Source organism: Lepidochelys kempii, chromosome 8, assembly GCF_965140285.1.
Source record: "Lepidochelys kempii isolate rLepKem1 chromosome 8, rLepKem1.hap1, whole genome shotgun sequence".
Classification (NCBI taxonomy): domain Eukaryota; kingdom Metazoa; phylum Chordata; order Testudines; family Cheloniidae; genus Lepidochelys; species Lepidochelys kempii.
In genome coordinates this window covers 78,407,498-78,425,866 of record NC_136387.1, presented here as the reverse complement: position 1 = coordinate 78,425,866, position 18,369 = coordinate 78,407,498, and the positions used below count along the sequence as shown (strand labels likewise).

The following is an 18,369-nucleotide window of genomic DNA, read 5'->3' as shown; positions in this document are numbered from 1 at the left end:
AGGTGGAAAAGCTGACAGCGGCAATCCTGTCAGCAAACCAGCCTGCTTGCTTGCCTAAAGCCATGTCCTGTCTTGTATTGAACCGCAACAGGGGTGACATTTTCTCTACCCTCTAACCCTAACCCCAGCCTACTCCAACTCAGCCAGTGAAATGCATGCTAAGGGATGTAGAAGTGGGCATACTCCTCCGGCACATCCTGGGAGCTTCAGAACACATTGTGCTCTGGAGTGGTGAAACTCTTCACTGTCTCCAACTCAGAGTGGTGCCTTAAAGGAAGTGTTGTAACTTAGGTGAATACAAATTAACAGTTCCTAAAATATTTTGAAATATAAATATGTTGTAATAAAATATGGCAAAAAGAGACGTACATCAAGTAATTAGGGCTAAAAATCAACCAACTCCAAAATCAGTTGGCATCTTGAATCTGGCCTAATTTGAAATCTTCTATAGAGAAAAGTCTAGTGAGCACAGGGAATTCTTCGGAGAAATACAAATGAAGTGTACCTAATTTGACTGCGACTCTGTTCAAGTCACACAAGTGGACAACTATCCTATCCATCTCTGTATGGTTTTAGGTAGCAATCAGGTCCATTGGGTTTGTGTTTGTAAGGACTTAACAAGGTGTAGAGTGTCAATAAGTGGCAGGAAGTCATAAGACTTTATGTTAAAATAGAACATGAAGACAAATACCACAGTCATCTTTCAGCGCAACAGCTATAAATCATATTTTGTTCTTGAAAGGAGCCTTATGATTTAAAAACTTCACTTTGTCTTCTATGGACAATAATGGTTGTTACAATTGCAAACACAAAAGAATTACAATAAAGTGGAGTTTTCTTTTTTTTTTTTCCACCTACTTCTGATCCTCTCTCTCCCTTTGGTCCTTGTTCTCCCAATTCACCTTGTTCACCCTTTAGAAAGAACAGAAAAAACATAAGCAAACAACAATTGGCCATTAAGGTAGGAGAGAAATAAATTATTTTCAATAACAAATACAGAAGCACAATACATACAGCTAACTGCCTGGAACACTTACTGGAGGCCCTTGTTGTCCAGTTGCTCCTCTTAGACCTGGAAGCCCTGTGTGACCCTAGAAACAGAAAACATAAATATCACTGCAGAGATAACTCTGATGAGCTGATCATTTTCTTCTGAAGCCCACTCCTGGGAGGGGCTGCGGATATATCTACATTGCAAAATAACCCGCGGTAGCAAGTCTCAGAGCCTGGGTCAACTGATTTGGGCTCACACGATGGGGCTAAAAATAGCACTGTAAATGGTCCTGCTCAGGCTGGAGCCAGGCTCTGAAACCTGACAAAGGGAGCGGGGACCCACTGCCCAAGTCAGTTAACCCAACTTCTGACACTCGCTGCCATGGGTGATTTCTTGCACTGTAGATGTACCCTGAAAATCCTCAATTCCACTGAGGTAAATGGAATTCAGGCTGTTCAGCGCCTCATGGAATCAAGCCCTTCGTGACCCTTTCTTCGTGACAATCCCTACTCCACACTCACCATGGGAGGGAATTATACATTGTTTAAACTTTTCTGCTTTCTTGAGAGATTGGCTCATACTTGGTTTATTGCTTTATTATAGGTCTGATCTGTTTTTTGTGTGTAAGATCTTTCTGTCAGGGACTGCATCTTTTTGTTTTGCTGACTCCACAACAGTAGCAATTGTAATTGAGTGTTTGTTATAGTGAGGTTACAGCATATTTGTAGGAAAACTGCATAAAACATACACATAATTATTAGAATGAGAGTTACAAAATAATAGTGTTTGCAATTCCAGACAAATTTATTAGTTTATTCAATACAGTATAAATTTACACTAAGAACTAATCAATACAGGTGAAGCATCAGCACATTCACGTGCGCGCGCGAGAAAACAGCAATTTTGTTTTACTGCTTTACAAAGCAAGTGGTATTTACCTTGAATCCCTCATCACCAGGTTCCCCTCTATCTCCACGTTCACCACTAGGACCCTAGAGAGACAACCAAAGAGCAGAGTTTAATGGCTGATTAAAATACTGCTGCAGTAACAATACATCTGGGCCTTTCCTTCAGAACAAACCACCCAGCTGTGAGGTTACCAAAATCTACATACTGTCAAATTAGAAAATCAGCTAAGTTCACAGAATAAAAATGAACTATTTCTAAAACAAATATGTATTACATTAAGACGTGCAACACCTCACCGTCAAAAATATATTGTAAATGAAGACCCCAGTCCAAGTTTCTAACCTCCCACAGCTGCAAATCTGGAATAATTCTATTGACATCCAAGGAATCTCTCCATATTTACACCCATGTAAGTAAGATCAGAATGTGACCCTAACTTTTTTTTTTAATTTGAAGGGATTATTTGATTCAAATTGCAGAAGATTATAGGAAGGTGCCATTACCATGATTAATATGTAAAGAAAACAAATGACAGGGACCACTAGGTACAGATGGATCCTTTTTTATAATGAACCTGCCTATAGTGAAACTGTTTATGAGAGGAAATCCTCAATCCCTTAGCGAAGCCTGCATGAAGAGGTTTTGTGTATGAGAACTGTACAGAAGATAGGGGAGGCAGGGAAGCCTCTCATTTAATCCAGAGGCAGGGCCCTGTGAATGATGGTGCTGCTACGATTGCATCCCATCACCTGCAGTAGAAGCTGCAGCTTGCTGACTTCAAGGAAAAGTCTCAACTCCCAGATCTGCAAGGTGCTGGGTCCCCCCTGGGAAGCGTTAAGTGCTTTAATGCTCATTGCAGTCAATGAACCAAATTCTGCATCCACTGAAGTTGATGAGTTCAGGATCTTACCCAGTGGAGGTAAGGGGGCTCAGTACCTTCCTGAAGGCACTCAGCATCTAGGTGGATGGAGATTTTAATAGGGAACAGCTTCCCACCCTCCCCCAGTATTTGAAATAAAAGCATTAAGAAAGAAAATATTGCTTTACTTCAAGGTTACCAGGGGATCATCAGGCACAGTGGATCTTCAAAGTTTATGAACTGATCCAGTGGCCATCTGTATTACATGCTCATCACCATGGTATCTGATGCCAGGTCCCTACTTCTCTCCTGTGCTCTAACATTTCTGCAGAGACCGCTGCTGTAGAGCTCAGCTCCATGGCATGCATGGGATTGTGGAATCCCCCTCCGTTGCCTCTCCTCTCTTCTGTGTTTCCATTGGGCTTTGGGCCTCCTGAAGCAGCTTCCCAGCGGAAACACACATGTTTCCTCTGCATACAACTTTTGCTTCAGTTAGCACGGCAGAATCAACACAGCTATGGGCGAGTGAACTAGGTTCTTTTCTCTCTCAGGCATCTTCATGAAAATTGTTCGCTAAGTTCCCTCTGGGGGTCCAAATTCTGTTTTCATTTACATCTTCTCATTCCATTGCCTTCAAATTCTGCTTTTTTGGGGTAGCAAAGGTCTAAATAATAAGGGGAGAATCTGAAGCCAAGGGGGCTGCATAAGTATAACTGAGGACAGAAGCTGGCCTGAATTAAAAAAATACTTAAGGTTATGGGAGAGTTTTATTTGGCATGCTCCTCGTTGATGTAGATAGTTGTAGGTAGTACTCACACCCTTTTAATAAACAAATCATAGAATCATAGAATAACAGAGTTGGAAGGGACGTCTGGAGGCCATCTAGTCCAACCCCCTGCCCAGAGCAGGACCAATCCCAACTAAATCATCCCAGCCAGGGCTTTGTCAAGCCTGACCTTAAAAGCTTCTAAGGAAGGGGATTCCACCACCTCCCTAGGTAATGCATTCCAGTGTTTCACCACCCTCCTAGTGAAAAAGTTTTTCCTAATATCCAACCTAAACCTCCCCCACTGCAACTTGAGACCATTACTCCTTGTCCTGTCATCTGCTATCACTGAGAATAGTCTAGATCCATCCTCTTTGGATCCACCTTTCAGGTAGTTAAAAGCAGTTATCAAATCCCTCCTCATTCTTCTCTTCCATAGACTAAACAATCCCAGTTCCCTCAGCCTCTCCTCATAAGTCATGTGTTCCAGTCCCCTAATCATTTTTGTTGCCCTCCGCTGGATGTTTTCCAATTTTTCCACATCCTTCTTGTAGTGTGGGGCCCAAAACTGGACACAGTACTCCACATGAGGCCTCACCAATGTTGAATAGAGGGTAAGGATCACATCCCTCGATCTGCTGGCTATGCCCCTACTTATACACCCCAAAATGCCATTGGCTTTCTTGGCAACAAGGGCACACTGTCAACTCATATCCAGCTTCCCGTCCACTGTCACCCCTAGGTCCTTCTCTGCAGAACTGCTGCCTAGCCATTCGGTCCTTAGTCTGTAGCGGTGCATTGGACTCTTCCGTCCTAAGTGCAGGACTCTGCACTTGTCCTTGTTGAGCCAAATCATCATAGCAGCTCACCCTCGCACAGTTGCATTGCTAACAGGAATGAAAAGACACTTATACTGGGTAACTAAAACAACAGATAACTATTTGGAATAAATACGGGGATCAAATTCTGTTCTCAGACATGTTGATCTAAATGAAAAGTCATCTCATTAGGATAATTTAACAGAGGGTGCAGATCTGCTGAATAAGAAGGTGCCATTTTTGGACAGCCACTTTGTACAGTAAAACAATGTGTTCAGTTTTGTTTCTAAAGACACTGGTTCTGCACCTTTTTATGACAAAGTGACCCTAAACTTCTGAAGCAACTGTATAACTTGTGGAAACTCCATTTACTGCCTCTCGTCTTGAATCACTAAAATAATTTTTTTGAGAAAGAAAGACCTACTGGTTCACCTATGGGCCCAGGTGGTCCCAGTACTGTGTTGTCTTCGCCTGGGTAACCCTAAAAGGAAAATAATTATTAAAAATATTTATTCCTGGTAATGAAAATCTATTTATTCAAGTATTTATTTAATATTAAACTGAAATAAACATTTCATACAGTGTACATACACGCAAATATGGATTATATACACATTTATACCAATTGGTGGTAGTGACTACTATACTTAAGGCTGCAGAAAACCCACCGCTTTTACATGCATCTCACTTTCAAAAATATTTGCATTTTGGGCTGAAAAATTACATACTTGCTTTCTTAACAAAAAGAAATCTGAACAAAATCCCATTTTAGTTAATGGACAGTGAAAAAAGGACACTCCTGCCAGTGTTAAAAAAAGGCTAACTACTCCTAATCCAATAGGTGTAGAGGAAACACTGTTAATCATACTGAGTATCATAATAATTGTATAGGTTAATTTTATGATGTTTTAAATGTCACACTACTACCCACACCAACAGATAAAACATTCTCTGCTCCAGTAACATATTGCCCTTAAAGACCAAGGGCCAGATTTTCTTAGGTGTTTAGGCATCCACAGATCCAGAGAGGTGCCTTGTAGGATTTTCAATACAGCTAAGCAGGTTAGGAACCTAACTCCCACTGGCAACTAATAATCATGAAGTCAATCTACTTAGATGCCTTTGAAAATTCCACCAGGCACCTATCAGCATCTTTAGGAGCCTAAACACCTTTGAAAATCTGGTCCTAATAGGTTACTCTGCAAGGCCTTGATCCTACAAGCTCATCTGCATGGGTGGATCTGTGTACCTGTCTGACACCCCATTGCCTTCAGTGAACATAAGGGTCTGCCTGCAGGATCAAGGCCTAAAAGAATCAGAGTGAATCTATAACATTGGGTCCTGATCTTGGAATCACTTTCTACCATGCATAGGCCCTGATCCACCAAAGCACTTAAGCATGTATTTGACTTTAAAGTCAAGTCAATGGAAATTCTCACATGCTTAAAGTTAAGCACAATGTTTAAGTACTTTGCTGGATCCACGTTGCTTACTACTGTAATCACACCCAGGGAAGGCAATGGTGCTGTCTGGTCATGCAGAAAATGATTGAAGAACTAGGACCTTATGTTTTAGAAACTGAAACATTTCATTATTCTAATTCTTAACTTTATCTTCCTATAATTTGTTTCCGCAGGTTTACATTTTTGCTCACACTGCATCACAACAGCCGAGGTGTCATCCTTTTTCCTTTTGATGGCTTTGGATAAACAAAGGCTGTGAAAACTGTCTTTTGAGAAATGCTTTGATAAGCTATGAATGTACCACAACATTTCCACCCTTTACAATCACTGGGACTGTAAACAACAAGAACTAGTTTCCGTACCTTCTCTCCTTTGGGTCCTGGAGGACCAGGTGATCCTGGCTGACCTTGATGACCCTAAAAAAATCCCAAACAACTAAATACAAAATGTTATATATTGCTCAGATTAGCACTTTCTGCTGTATGGTAAATTGAATAGTGACATTTCAGACAAATTATGGGCCCAGTCTGGAAATTTGTTGCAGGCGGGTAGACCTCTGTGTGTGCAATCACAGAGGCCCATGGACTTCAGTGGGGCTCTGTTGAAACAAAGGGGGCCAAGTGTGGTTCCTAGTGCAGGATCAGGGCCTTAGTTTGCAATTAATATTTGAAGACAAAGATTTAATTATTATTCCAGTAGGTGACAGCAGGAATCCATCTACACTTTGCATCATTACATCAGTTTGGAAGAAAATGATTATTTTTTGACATAGGCAACAAAAAATTAATGTCCTTCTTCTAATCTTGTTAAGTCTAAAAACTACAGGTTCTCTTATTGAAAGGGGAAATGCCTGTCCAATCAGCAGGCAATGGGTAAGTTTGTAGGAGCTCTCTTCTACCATCATTACCCTACATAAGTAGTCCTGTCTATGGGAGCAGTCCTATTGAGTGCAGTGGTTGAGAGCAAGGGTTTCAAGATTGGGCCTCATGTGCGTAAGAAATAATTGCCACTGAAACTTTATTATTTATCAATCCATCCATCAAGATTAAACTTATTTATTAAAAATCAGTTTTCATATAAAAATATCTGGTGTGGCAGTCACCTAGTTGGATATTTACACATTCTTTATACAGTTGACCTCCAATTATGAGAGATTGTTTAAAATATATTGTAATCACAAAATTATATATCAGCTATAAATACTGACATACACACACACACACACGCACATTAATTTAGTAATAAGCTCACCATGTAACCTGGAATTCCTGGCTCTCCTTCAGGTCCCATTACTCCTAAATGTCCCTGTTAAACAGAATAATCAGCGATAAAGAAACTAATTGCTTGGCTCTTGAGTAATGGTTTCATCTTTGTCCAGAGGTTGTGTATGCAGGCATGAATACCATTACTGAGCATTAGAGGGAATACAAGAAATCTGTACAAAACCAGGGTTGTCAACTTTCTAATTGCAGAAAACCGAACATCCTTGCTCCGCCCCTTGCCCCTTCCCTTCCCTGAGGCCCCACCCCCTGATCACTCCATCCCCCCTCCCTCTGGTGCTCACTCTCCCCAACCCTCACTCACTCGCTCATTTTCACAGGACTGGGGCAGGGGCTTGGGGTGCGGGAGAAGGCTCCGGGCTGGGGCTGAGGGGTTTGGAGTGCGTGGGGGACTCTGGGCTGAGGCAAGGGGTTGGGGTATAGGAGGGTGTATGGGCTCTTGGGTGGGGCAAAAAAGGAGGGGTTCAGGGTGCAGGAGGGGGCTCTGGGCTGAGGCACAGGGTTGCGGTGTGGGAGGGGTGCGGGCTCTGGGCTGGGGCCAGGGGTGAGGGGTTTGGGGTGCAGGAGGGGGCTCTGGGCTGGGAACGAGGGACTGTAGTGCAGGAGGGGATTCCAAGCTGGAGCAGGGGGTTGGGATGCGGGAGGGGGTGCAGGTTCCAGGAGGCAGTTTGGGTGTGGGAGGGAGCTCAGGGCTGGGGCAGGGATTTGGAGTGCGGGCTCCAGGTGGCGCTTACCTCAGATGGCTCCCTGGAAGCAGCAGCATGTCCCCCCCTCCAGCTCTGCATGCTGCCCATCTGCAGGTGCCGCTCCTGTAGCTCCCATTGACCATGGTTCCTGGCCAATGGGAGCTGCAGAGCTAGCACTTGGGTTGGGGGCAGCGCGCAGAGCCCCCTTTGACTGCGCCTCTGCCTAGGGGCCACAGGGACATGTTGCTGCTTCTAGGGAGCTGCACAGGGCCAGGGCACTCAGAGAGCCTGCCTTAGCCCTGCTGTGCCACCAACTGGATTTTTAACGGCCCAGTTAGCAGTGCTGACCGGAGCTGCCAGGATCACTTTTCGATAGGGTGTTCTGGTTGAAAACAAGACACCTGGCAGTCCTTGTACAAATAGTGCCTTATCCAAAGCCCATTGAAGATGATGGAAAGACACCTATTTCAGAATAGGGGGTGAATTTAAAAATATGACTTTAATCACAGACACAAGGGCGCTTGTATCAGAAAATCCCACTTACAAGGAACAGACTTTGTTTTTGGAGTATCTGAGAATAAACTGTGTTCAAAGCTAAAAACCATTCCCCCACTGATAGTATTGTTTGTTTACATCTCATATTATCTTTGGTCTAAAAATGTTTTAAGGTGCTCAGTTATAAACATCCTTCTTTATTATATTCAGCAGATGATTCCTGAACTGCTTAGTCTAGGCCAGGATTCAGGGTAACCCTGTGTGATGACAATAGACAGTGTTGATTGTATTAGCTATTCTAGGAACGACACAGACAGAGAGAAATGCAGGGTCTATCTGTGTCCAGCAGCCTCAATAAAAATTACCTTTTAAATTCACGACAAGCAAGACTTGTCTCTTCCCTTCTATGAGACTCCATGCCCCTAAACTGTAAATACATGACTCCATAAAAAATATATTGTACTGACCAATAGACCTCTAGTTCCTCTTGCGCCGTTAGGACCAAATTCTCCAGGTTGGCCAGCTTCACCTGTGGCTCCAATCTCTCCTGGGGGTCCTAGCTGCCCCTTTCCCCCCTGTTGGTGTTATTTTATGGAAAGAATTAAGACATTTACATTAAAATTAAATATCAGTTTATACCTCAGCAGAAGAATATCATTCGGTAAGGTATTATTTTTAAACACACAATTTGCTTTTAACTGTAGTTTTAAAATCTGAGACTCTAGGACATGCAGTGAGGAGTATTTCATTAACAAGCATGATGGTTTGTTAGTAATTTATTTCTATATTAGCTAAACTTCATGTTTTATGCTACACTAGTGATGGGCTCAACCTGCAAAATCCAGAGCCACATTTTGATGCAAACTTCCCTTAAGGAACTTGGATCTGATGTTCTATTTTGGGACCTTACCTACCTACCTACCTACAACAGATCCCATTGCTGTGCTAGTGATAGAAAATTATTTGCCCAACCGCAGGGCAAAGTATGAGATGAAGTACATGGGGACTTGATTCCTCTTATGCCTGGGGTTTCCTGGCTCATCACATGAGCCTAATGATACAAGTGGCACAAAAATTTATGGTATCTTCTGCGGCTCTGGATCCTTCAACACCAAGTGATTAAGAGGAATTATTTTGTAATAGAAATTCAAGGCTCACATAGAAAGGAAAGTAGGAAAGCTGAAAACGACATTACCTTTCTTCCTGGACGACCTGTTTGACCTGGATTTCCTGGTGTTCCTTCAGATCCCTGTGGAGGGAGGGAGAAACAGATACTGAGAAGGCTCTGAGAACATGTTTAAATTGCACTCCAGATTGGATAATCTCTGCAAGGCCTTTGAAAATTAGAGATGTAGGTGGAAAAATCTAATTAACCTTGGCCTTAAGTTAGCATGAGTGTTAGAATGAAGTAAGCATCAGAGCACGTTTATCAAACAAGTGAAAAGGCACCAAAACCAGCCAAACAGAATATATTCATGGAGGAATAAAAGTCATTTTGTCTTCAAGCCAAACACTGCATCTAGTGAAATATGATATGCAGACAGTGGAAAACTGACTGTGGATCCCAAGGTTCCTTCTGTAGAGGGAGCCCTAGTGAGAGCAGTAAGGCCCATGCAGGGCTCACCGCAGGTCTGAGGCCTAAACCAGTAAGCAGCAAGCAACATGGTCCACAGTTCATTGCTGTCAACCACCCAGTAATCCAGGTGCAGGGCCCACCGAGTAGGAGATGAATATCAGGTCCATGTTGTCCCTGCTATTCAAGTTACATCACAATATGAGTAAACCGGGGAGGGGGTATGCCAGGCTGTTACTGGGAGTCTTATGATTCCAAATGAGCCAGAGTGCTCAACAATTGATGCTGACTTTCAGGGGGGAGAGAAGAAGTGTAGGGTTTCTTTTTCTGGAGGGGAGAAAGATATTTTGGTGAATTCAGGATCAATGCAGGTTAAACCCATCTCCTACTTTATAATCCTCCTCTTTGATTAGATATGGCCCCAAAGCAAAACTATTGGTTAAAACATCACTGAATTTTGAGGAAATTCATTTCCTGGTCTAGAGCTGAACTTTGGAGCTTGTCCATATGCCCATAATGAGGCCAAACCAAAACGCAAGGTCCAAACACTCTCAACCTTTGAGACCTTTAAGGAAGAAGGAAAGTAGTTTACTATAATGGCCTTTGAAACATGTGAAGGAGCAGAAGCCAGAAAAAGCTTCAGTTAATGAACAGCTAACCACCTGATTAATCTTGTTTTTGATGCACAATAAGACTTTGATGATGAGATTTGCTGTATAAAATTGTAATTTTATAAAATGAAGATGTCCTGAAGCTGGGTAGTTTATTGACCATTTCAATATATCAAGTCGGGAAAACAGAAAGCATTCAAAGTGTTCTGAGTTCTTCTGATATTTGTAGCAAGGAGAAGAAAATATCCAGCATGGCACTGCTGATCTCCAGATTTATGCAAAGTTAGTAGGGCTGAAAATCAACAAAGAGGAAACTAAAACCATGAGAATCAACATCAGGGACCATAGATCTTGAACTCTTGTCCACAGGGCTCTGTGGAGCTAGCAAGTTCCAACCTGCCACCCAGGGACCACCTAATTGTTTTCAGAATAGGAGCTGAACTCAGACAGAGAACTCAGTCCCTGGACCTGATTGGCAGAACGCTGGGGACCTTGATTGGTGCCTTGTGCTTCCCGTTCCTGCAGTCTGACTCTGGTTATCAATCTGTGGTTCTGCTCTCAAGTTTGTCTCCAGCTTCTGGTCTCCTGGTACCCTGACTACCTGCTTCCTGACATTCAATTCTCAGTTTTCCCTCTGGGCGGTCTTGGATTCTGACCTCCGGGTGGCTGACCTGGCCTGACTCCTGCTTTGACTACTAGGTCAGACCATCCATGTCCCGGTTATGACAATCAGCTTTAATTCCCTCTGGGGACTCTACCTGTGGTATTGCCTCACTGCATGCCTCCAACATCCCTGATCAAGCCAAGGGCTCAATTTAGCCCCAAACTTTTTATTTTTGAAAAATATAAGAAGCTTGTTCAATTAGTGATTTCAGTGTTTCCCCTAATGCATTACATAAAATCTTAAAGCATTTGACTCTCTGGGATTGCATATCTCAGGGGACTAGATCGTGGGGTAAAAAATATAATATGCTCCTTTCTCAGTTTGTGAGACTGTTTCTTTAAGGAGCCAAGAATAAGCAGTATATTGCAGAGGTCCACCAGAAGAGTTTAAAGTTGAAGACAGTTGGAATGCCTGAGCTTCCAAAGAAGAGAAGAGTTCTCAAGAAAATGCAAATAGAGACAGGTGAACCCAGCTACCCAAATTCAGCAAAGGAATGTTATAAGTACTTATGCTTCTAAGTAATTGATTTTACAAAGTCCAGTATTCAATCCAGATTTGAATAGAAACGCTAAAAAATTATCCAGAATCTTGAAACTCTCAGAACTATCTCAACTGCAGGTTCAAGACATGCCTCAGGCGTATGATTCCAATTTCAACCACGACCAACTGATTACTCATTTTCAACTGTTGGAAGCTAACTGTCAGTTTACAGAAAGATCAGTGAAGTCAGTTCAGAGATACCTCACTATTCTAAACCAAATCAAATTTCCTCTGTTTTCAAAGCGATGACATTGATAAATGATTTTGGTGACATCAGTAACTAATGATGTATACGAGCGAGTCCCAGAATAAGCTGTAGCTTTCATTTGATCAGATGGACTCAAGATAAGCGTTATTTGTGTTCTCCCCCTTTGAGGGAAGGGGAACATAACAGCAGGCAGAGGGAGAGGATGGCTGAGGCCTTCTCTCTAATCTATGTGAATAAGAATATTAAAGTCCCTTGTCCATGCACACGGTCTGTGTCTAGACTCTAAAAAAGGTACTTTTTGTAGAGTTACTTTGAAATTGCCTCCCTTCCCTCCGTTAAGCAGAATCTGGGGAAAGCGAATTAACAGAAATTCGGCTCAGGGGAGCTCATTCTAATGAGTTTTCCATTTCTAGGCCAGTTGTTCAGCACAGTCTAAAAGTTCTTTTAATCTGACAGCTGTTCTGTGGTTTCTCTAGAATAAGTTATTGCTTTCACTCTGGTTTCTAGTGAATACAGGTGCCCACGTGATGATTGGTACCAAGTGACACTATTGATATTCTCAGCAGAAAAGCTAAGTGTTGATTGGGGATGGTGGCTGAGCTGACCTGTCATTCCTACAGGTGGTCTTTCAAAGAGAGGGTTGAGGCACATAGCTGAGGCAGAATAGGGGACACTTGCTGGTGTCTGTGGAGCAACTCTTTTGTACATTGAGAGAGCACCTTTCCCCCTACAAGCTGTCACTCTTTACAAGTGCTAAATTCTTTTGCAGAACTTTTTAAAGAAAAGTTTTAAGCCTTTTGATTCATTGTTATAAAAGGACTTGTAGCTAAAACCTGGTTACACTTTAAAGCCTGAAGCCTCGGCATTTATAAAGGTTGCAGATTGTTTTTATTTATTCAGCACTAGGTGCTTTATAGACCAAAAAATGGCAACTTTCTACCTCAAGAAACTTACAATCTAGACAATAAAACATTACACAATCAAAGGATGACAATAAGGACCCAGGTAGGGGGAAGAGGAGGACAATGTGTATAGCATGAAAGGTCATGACATAACATTTACGGCTATGTATGTAACTTGTCTGAAGTAGGAGACTTTAAATTATATGTTGCACAGGATCTGGGTGATTGTTCCAGGCATAAGGGAGTGATAGTGAGGAGTGAAAAATCTGCCAAAAGGTTCCACATTTAAAAAATGACCAACATGTTTCTCTTCTTATCCATGCATCAAGCCATGAAAAGTTATATGGAGGTGGTGAGCTCATTCAAAGGAGATATTTCTTTTTGCAAGAAGTAACACCCATCTTGGTTGAAATTATACTTACTGGAATACCCATTATGCCAGGTTCACCAGTGGGGCCTGTAATTCCTGGAATTCCGGTCTCTCCTTTTTCACCACCCTCTCCTGGAAGCCCTTGGTCTCCAGGGATCCCCTAAAATACAGCAGAAGAATAAATCAAGTCTAAAAAGAATTAAACTGTTATATTGAACGATGTTACACAAGAATTCTCTGCTTATTTTTGGCCCTGATCTAAAGCAAATGGGATCTTTCCACTGACTTCCAAAAGGTTTTTGGATCAGGCCCCCAGTTACGGTGAAATGCTTTTTATCCAGTTCAAATTGCCCTCATAATGCCAGATTTTTGCCTGAGTCCTATGCAACTGCACAATTCTTTGGAGGCCTCACAAAATCTTCCTTCCTTTGTGTCCATTGCACGGAATAGTTTCAGTCTTTGTACTCATTTGAAAGCAAGGACTGTGAGTGGCTTAGCACTTGGTCACTTTTGGTTGGCTATGTAAAGAATGACATGTTGCACCCTCTTAAGGGTCACAGTCATTGTGCTCCCCCAGGCACTGGGGTTGTGGCAGGAAGCATTGTGCCTCCCTAAGTGCCCTTTCCCAGATTTCTTACTGGGATGGTCCACAGGATCCATAAATAGTAAGGCAATAGCTTTATTGCAATATACAACCCTTAGTTATTTTACATTAAGTGCATCATCAGGCTTGTGAAATACAGACAAGAAAAACTGGACTTAGGTTCTTAATTAGGTAAGTAAAACCAGGAATATTTCACATCTATTAAGAAAAATGAAGACTACCTTTGAGCCATCTTTCCCTTGAACACCATCTTCTCCTGGGGATCCTGGTTCACCCTAATTTTGAGAAGAAATGAAACAAAGTTACTACCACTTCCAAATCTCTGAAGGAGCTCTCTTTATTGGGTCAGAGTTGCCTGGGAAGAATTTGTGCTGTTTAGCATTACATGCATTTTCGAACTGAAATCAACAGATTTTTTTTAGACAAATTTTTTGTTGCTGGGATTCTTTATTTTTTTGTCTTCATTAGAATGTAAGAATGGCCATACTGGGTCAGACCAATGGTCCATCTAGCCCAGTATCCTGTGTTCTGACAGTGGCAGGTACCAGATGCTTCAGAAGGAATGAACAGAGCAGGGCAATAACTAAGTGATCCATCCTATCATCCAGTCCCAGCTTCTTGCAATCAGAAGTTTAGGGACATCTGAAGCATGGGATTACGTCCCTGACCTTCTTGGCTAATAGCCATTGATGGAGTTATGCTCCACAAAATTATCTAATTCTTTTTTGAACCCAGTTATACTTTTGGCCTTCCCAACATGCCCTGGCAAGTAGTTCCACAGGTTGACTGCGTGTTGTGTGAAGAACTTCCTTTATGTCTGTTTTAAACCCACTGCCTATTAAGTTAATTGCTTGATCCCTAGTTTGTGTGTTATGTGAAGGGGTGAATAACACTTTCTCATTCACTTTCTCCTCACCCGGCATGATTTTACAGACTATCATAGTCATCTTCTTTTTAAGTTGCTCAGTCCCAGTCCTTTTTCTCTATCTCTGTGTATGGAAGCTGTTATTATGTCTAATAACTTTTGTTACCCTTCTCTGTGCTTTCTCACATTCTAAGATCTTTTCTGAGGTGGGGCAACCAGAACTGCACGCAGTATTCCAGGTGTAGGCGTGCCATGGATTTATATAGTGGGTTTATAATATTTTCTGTCTTCTATCTATCCCTTTCCTAATAGTTCCTAATATTGTGCTTTTTTGACTGCCACTTCCCATTGAGTGGATGTTTTCAGAGAACTAGCCACAATGACTCCAAGATCTCTTTCTCGAGAGGTAACAACTATGCAGTTGTTCATTACCTTAGGGAATAAAACTCAGAAGTCTGTAAATCTGAAATGCAGTAAGGTATAGGTCAGGACTCCTACAGTTACAACACTGTGAAATTTCAGATTTAAATATCTGAAATCATGAAATTTACAATTTTTAAAATCTTATGATCATGATATTGACCAAAATGGACCATGAATTTGGTAGGTCCCCATTACTAGCTCAGTTATATATATCGCTCAAGATCAACACTGTCCATGAAAAAATCATCACTTACCAACAGTTACAATACCAGGGTATTTTAGGTTCTGCAATATTTGTCTTTATTAGGGTCTGATCCTGAGAGAGACTGAGCACTCATAACTTTGCCTTCACAGCAAATTGCAGGTGTACTGCACCGTAGGAAATAACTTTGTGGTATCTGAAATACAGTGGTGTGATAAGTGTTGACTTTTTAATGCTGAGTTTACTTTTCTCCAAGGATCAGCAGAATCTTGGAACCTACTTCACTTGGGATTTTCTAGTCTAAAGGAAGAAAACGGGGTGTTGATGAATTGATGGAATGTACAATTACATTCTAAAGTTTAAGTTAGAAAGGGTCTTGCTTATATTCTTGTCAAAATCTTTCTAGAGAAAATCTGTCACAAACTATATCACAGCTTCACCACGTTTTTTGAAAAGTCCCAGGGATCAACCAAACAGAGAAAGAGGACCAAGGCTGGGGAAGAACAGGATTAACAGACACAAAGACCTAACCTAATCTAAGTGAAAATTTATTGGACATGCAGAGAAAAATCTCTAGCCACTGGAAACTAACTCGAAATGGAAAGACAAGGGTAGGCAAAGTGGTTCTACACTCAAAAGACAAAAAAGAAAGGCAAAAAATGCAATAACTCCGTAACAGGTAAAAAATAAAACACTTTGCACAAGTTAGAAAATTGAAAAACATTAAAAATAACTAAATAGCTCTCACAATTGATACATTCTTAAAACTGCTCCCTCTCCCATATCAGACCCACCTCATGTGCTGATACTTGGACAGTCCAATGTTTAAGACTACATTAGGCATTGTTGTTTTTCCTTATCAACAAAAGGATTTTTCTTTGGACTGATATTGTGTGTTTCACTGCATGCCTCTGTGTGTATGTATGTTATGTATCTATCTAGAAGTAGTAATAATACTTAGCATTCATTGAATATATTAAGCAGAAGTGCTTAATGACTTCTTTGTTACAGTTTTCACTGAGAAGGTTGGTGGTGATTGGACATACTGACATAGTGAATGCCAGTGAAAATGAGTTTGGATCAGAAGAGGCTAAAATAAGGAAAGAACAATTTAAAAATTACTTAGACAAATTAGATGTCTTCAAGTCACCAGGGCCTCATGAAATGCATCCTAGAATACTCAAGATGCTGACTGAGGAGATATCTGAGCAATTAGCAATTATCTTTGAAAAGTCATGGAAGACTCGAGAGATTCCAGAAGACTGGAAAAGGGCAAATATAGTGCCAATCTATAAAAAGGGAAATAAGGACAACATGGGGAATTACAGACCAGTCAGCTTAACTTCTGTACCTGGAAAGATAATGGAGCAAATAATCAAGCAATCAATTTGCAAACATCTAGAAGATAATAAGGTGATAAGTGACAGTTAGCATGGATTTGTCAAGAACAAATCGTTTCAAACCAACCTGATAACTTTCTTTGACAGGGTAACAAGCCTTGTGGATAGGAGGGAAGCCGTAGACGTGGTATATCTTGACTTTAATAAAGCTTTTGATACTGTCTCGCATGACCTTCTCATAAACAAACTAGAGAAATACCACTTAGATGGAGCTACTGTAAGATGGATGCAAAACTGGTTGGAAAACCATTCCCAGAGAGTAGTTAGCAGTGGTTCACAGTCATGCTGGAAGGGCATAACAAGTGGGGTCCCACAGGGATCAGTTCTGGGTCTGGTTCTGTTCAATATCCTCATCAACGCTTTAGATAATGGCATAGTGAGTACACTTATAGTTTGCGGCTGATACCAAGCTGCGAGGGGTTGCAAGTGCTTTGGAGGATAGGATTAAAATTCAAAATGATCTGGACAAACTGGAGAAATGGTCTGAAGTAAATAGGATGAAATTCAGTAAGGACAAATGCAAAGTTCTCCACTTAGGAAGGAACAATCAGTTGCACACATACAAAATGGGAAATGACTACCTAGGAAGGAGTACTGTACTATGGAAAGGGATCTGTGGGTCATAGTGGACCACAAGCTAAATATGAGTCAACAGTGTAATGCTGTTGCAAAAAAAGCGAACATCCTTCTGGGATGTCTTAGCAGGAGTGTTGCAAGCAAGACATGAGAAGTCATTCTTCCACTCTGTTCCATGCTGATTAGGCCTCAACTGGAGTATTGTGTCCAGTTCTGGGAACCACGTTTCAGGAAGGATGTGAACAAACTGGAGAGAATCCAGAGAAGAGTGACATAAACAATTAAAGGTCTAGAAAACATGATCTATGAGGGAACACTGAAAAAAATGGGTTTGTTTAGTCTGGGAAAGAGAACACTGAGGGGGGACATGATAACAGTTTTCAAGTACGTAAAAGGTTATTACTAGGAGGAGGGAGAAAAACTGTTTTTCTTAACCTCTGAGGATAGGACAAGAAGCAATAGGCTTAAATTGCAGCAAGGGAGGTTTAGGTTGGACATTAGGAAAAACTTCCTAACTGTCAGGGTGGTTAAGCACTGGAACAAATTGCCTAGGGAGGCTGTGGAATCTCCATCATTGGGGATTTTTAAGAGCAGGTTTGGAGAACACCTGTCAGGGATGGTCTAGATAATACTTAGTCCTGCCATGAGTGCAGGGGACTGGACTAGATGACCTCTCAAGGTCTCTTCTAGTCCTATGATTCTATGATTATCATCTTCAAAGAATTTTTACAAACATTCAACGCCCCTCAAAAGTTGGTAAGCTGATGGGGAATCTGAGGCAAAGAGAGGTTAAGTGACTTGGAAAGTGTGTCAATATCAGAGCTAGGCTTAGAACTCAGGAGTTCTTGACTCCCAGTCCTGTGCTTAGACCACCTCACTCTCAGTGACACCAGATACTTCATGAATATATTTTTAAAAATCCAGTCTTTACTCATTTTAATTAAAATGCTTTGAGAAAATCATGTTCTTAACCTTATTGTCATTTCCACAAATTAAACCCACTCTCAGATATTTTAGTATGATAATTTATGCTCTTTTTAATTAACCTGTTACAGTGTTGCCAGTATTATTTTTAAATGGATCAAAGACACATTTTATTCAATTTCTCTCACATATAGAGGTCATTCAACTTGACATTTCTGAAATTCAAAACATTCTCCT

At 41.4% G+C, this 18,369-nt stretch overlaps 1 protein-coding gene across 5 annotated transcripts in view; it reads right to left on the bottom strand.

Moving 5' to 3' along the window:
* Nucleotides 1-18,369, bottom strand: part of COL24A1 (collagen type XXIV alpha 1 chain) — a 241,385-nt gene that overhangs the window by 44,687 nt on the left and 178,329 nt on the right. For all 5 annotated transcript variants that reach the window (XR_012160423.2, XR_012160422.2, XM_073357181.2 and 2 more), the window contains 10 exons: nucleotides 13,964-14,017; nucleotides 13,191-13,298; nucleotides 9,466-9,519; nucleotides 8,738-8,845; nucleotides 7,061-7,114; nucleotides 6,172-6,225; nucleotides 4,771-4,827; nucleotides 1,933-1,986; nucleotides 1,038-1,091; nucleotides 859-912 (listed from right to left, as the gene is read on the bottom strand). Coding sequence is in view for 3 of the 5 variants with exons in the window: in XM_073357181.2 (XP_073213282.2) it covers nucleotides 859-912; nucleotides 1,038-1,091; nucleotides 1,933-1,986; nucleotides 4,771-4,827; nucleotides 6,172-6,225; nucleotides 7,061-7,114; nucleotides 8,738-8,845; nucleotides 9,466-9,519; nucleotides 13,191-13,298; nucleotides 13,964-14,017 (651 nt within the window). In the remaining 2 variants the exon portion in view is untranslated. The remainder of the gene's footprint in view (nucleotides 1-858; nucleotides 913-1,037; nucleotides 1,092-1,932; nucleotides 1,987-4,770; nucleotides 4,828-6,171; nucleotides 6,226-7,060; nucleotides 7,115-8,737; nucleotides 8,846-9,465; nucleotides 9,520-13,190; nucleotides 13,299-13,963; nucleotides 14,018-18,369) is intronic.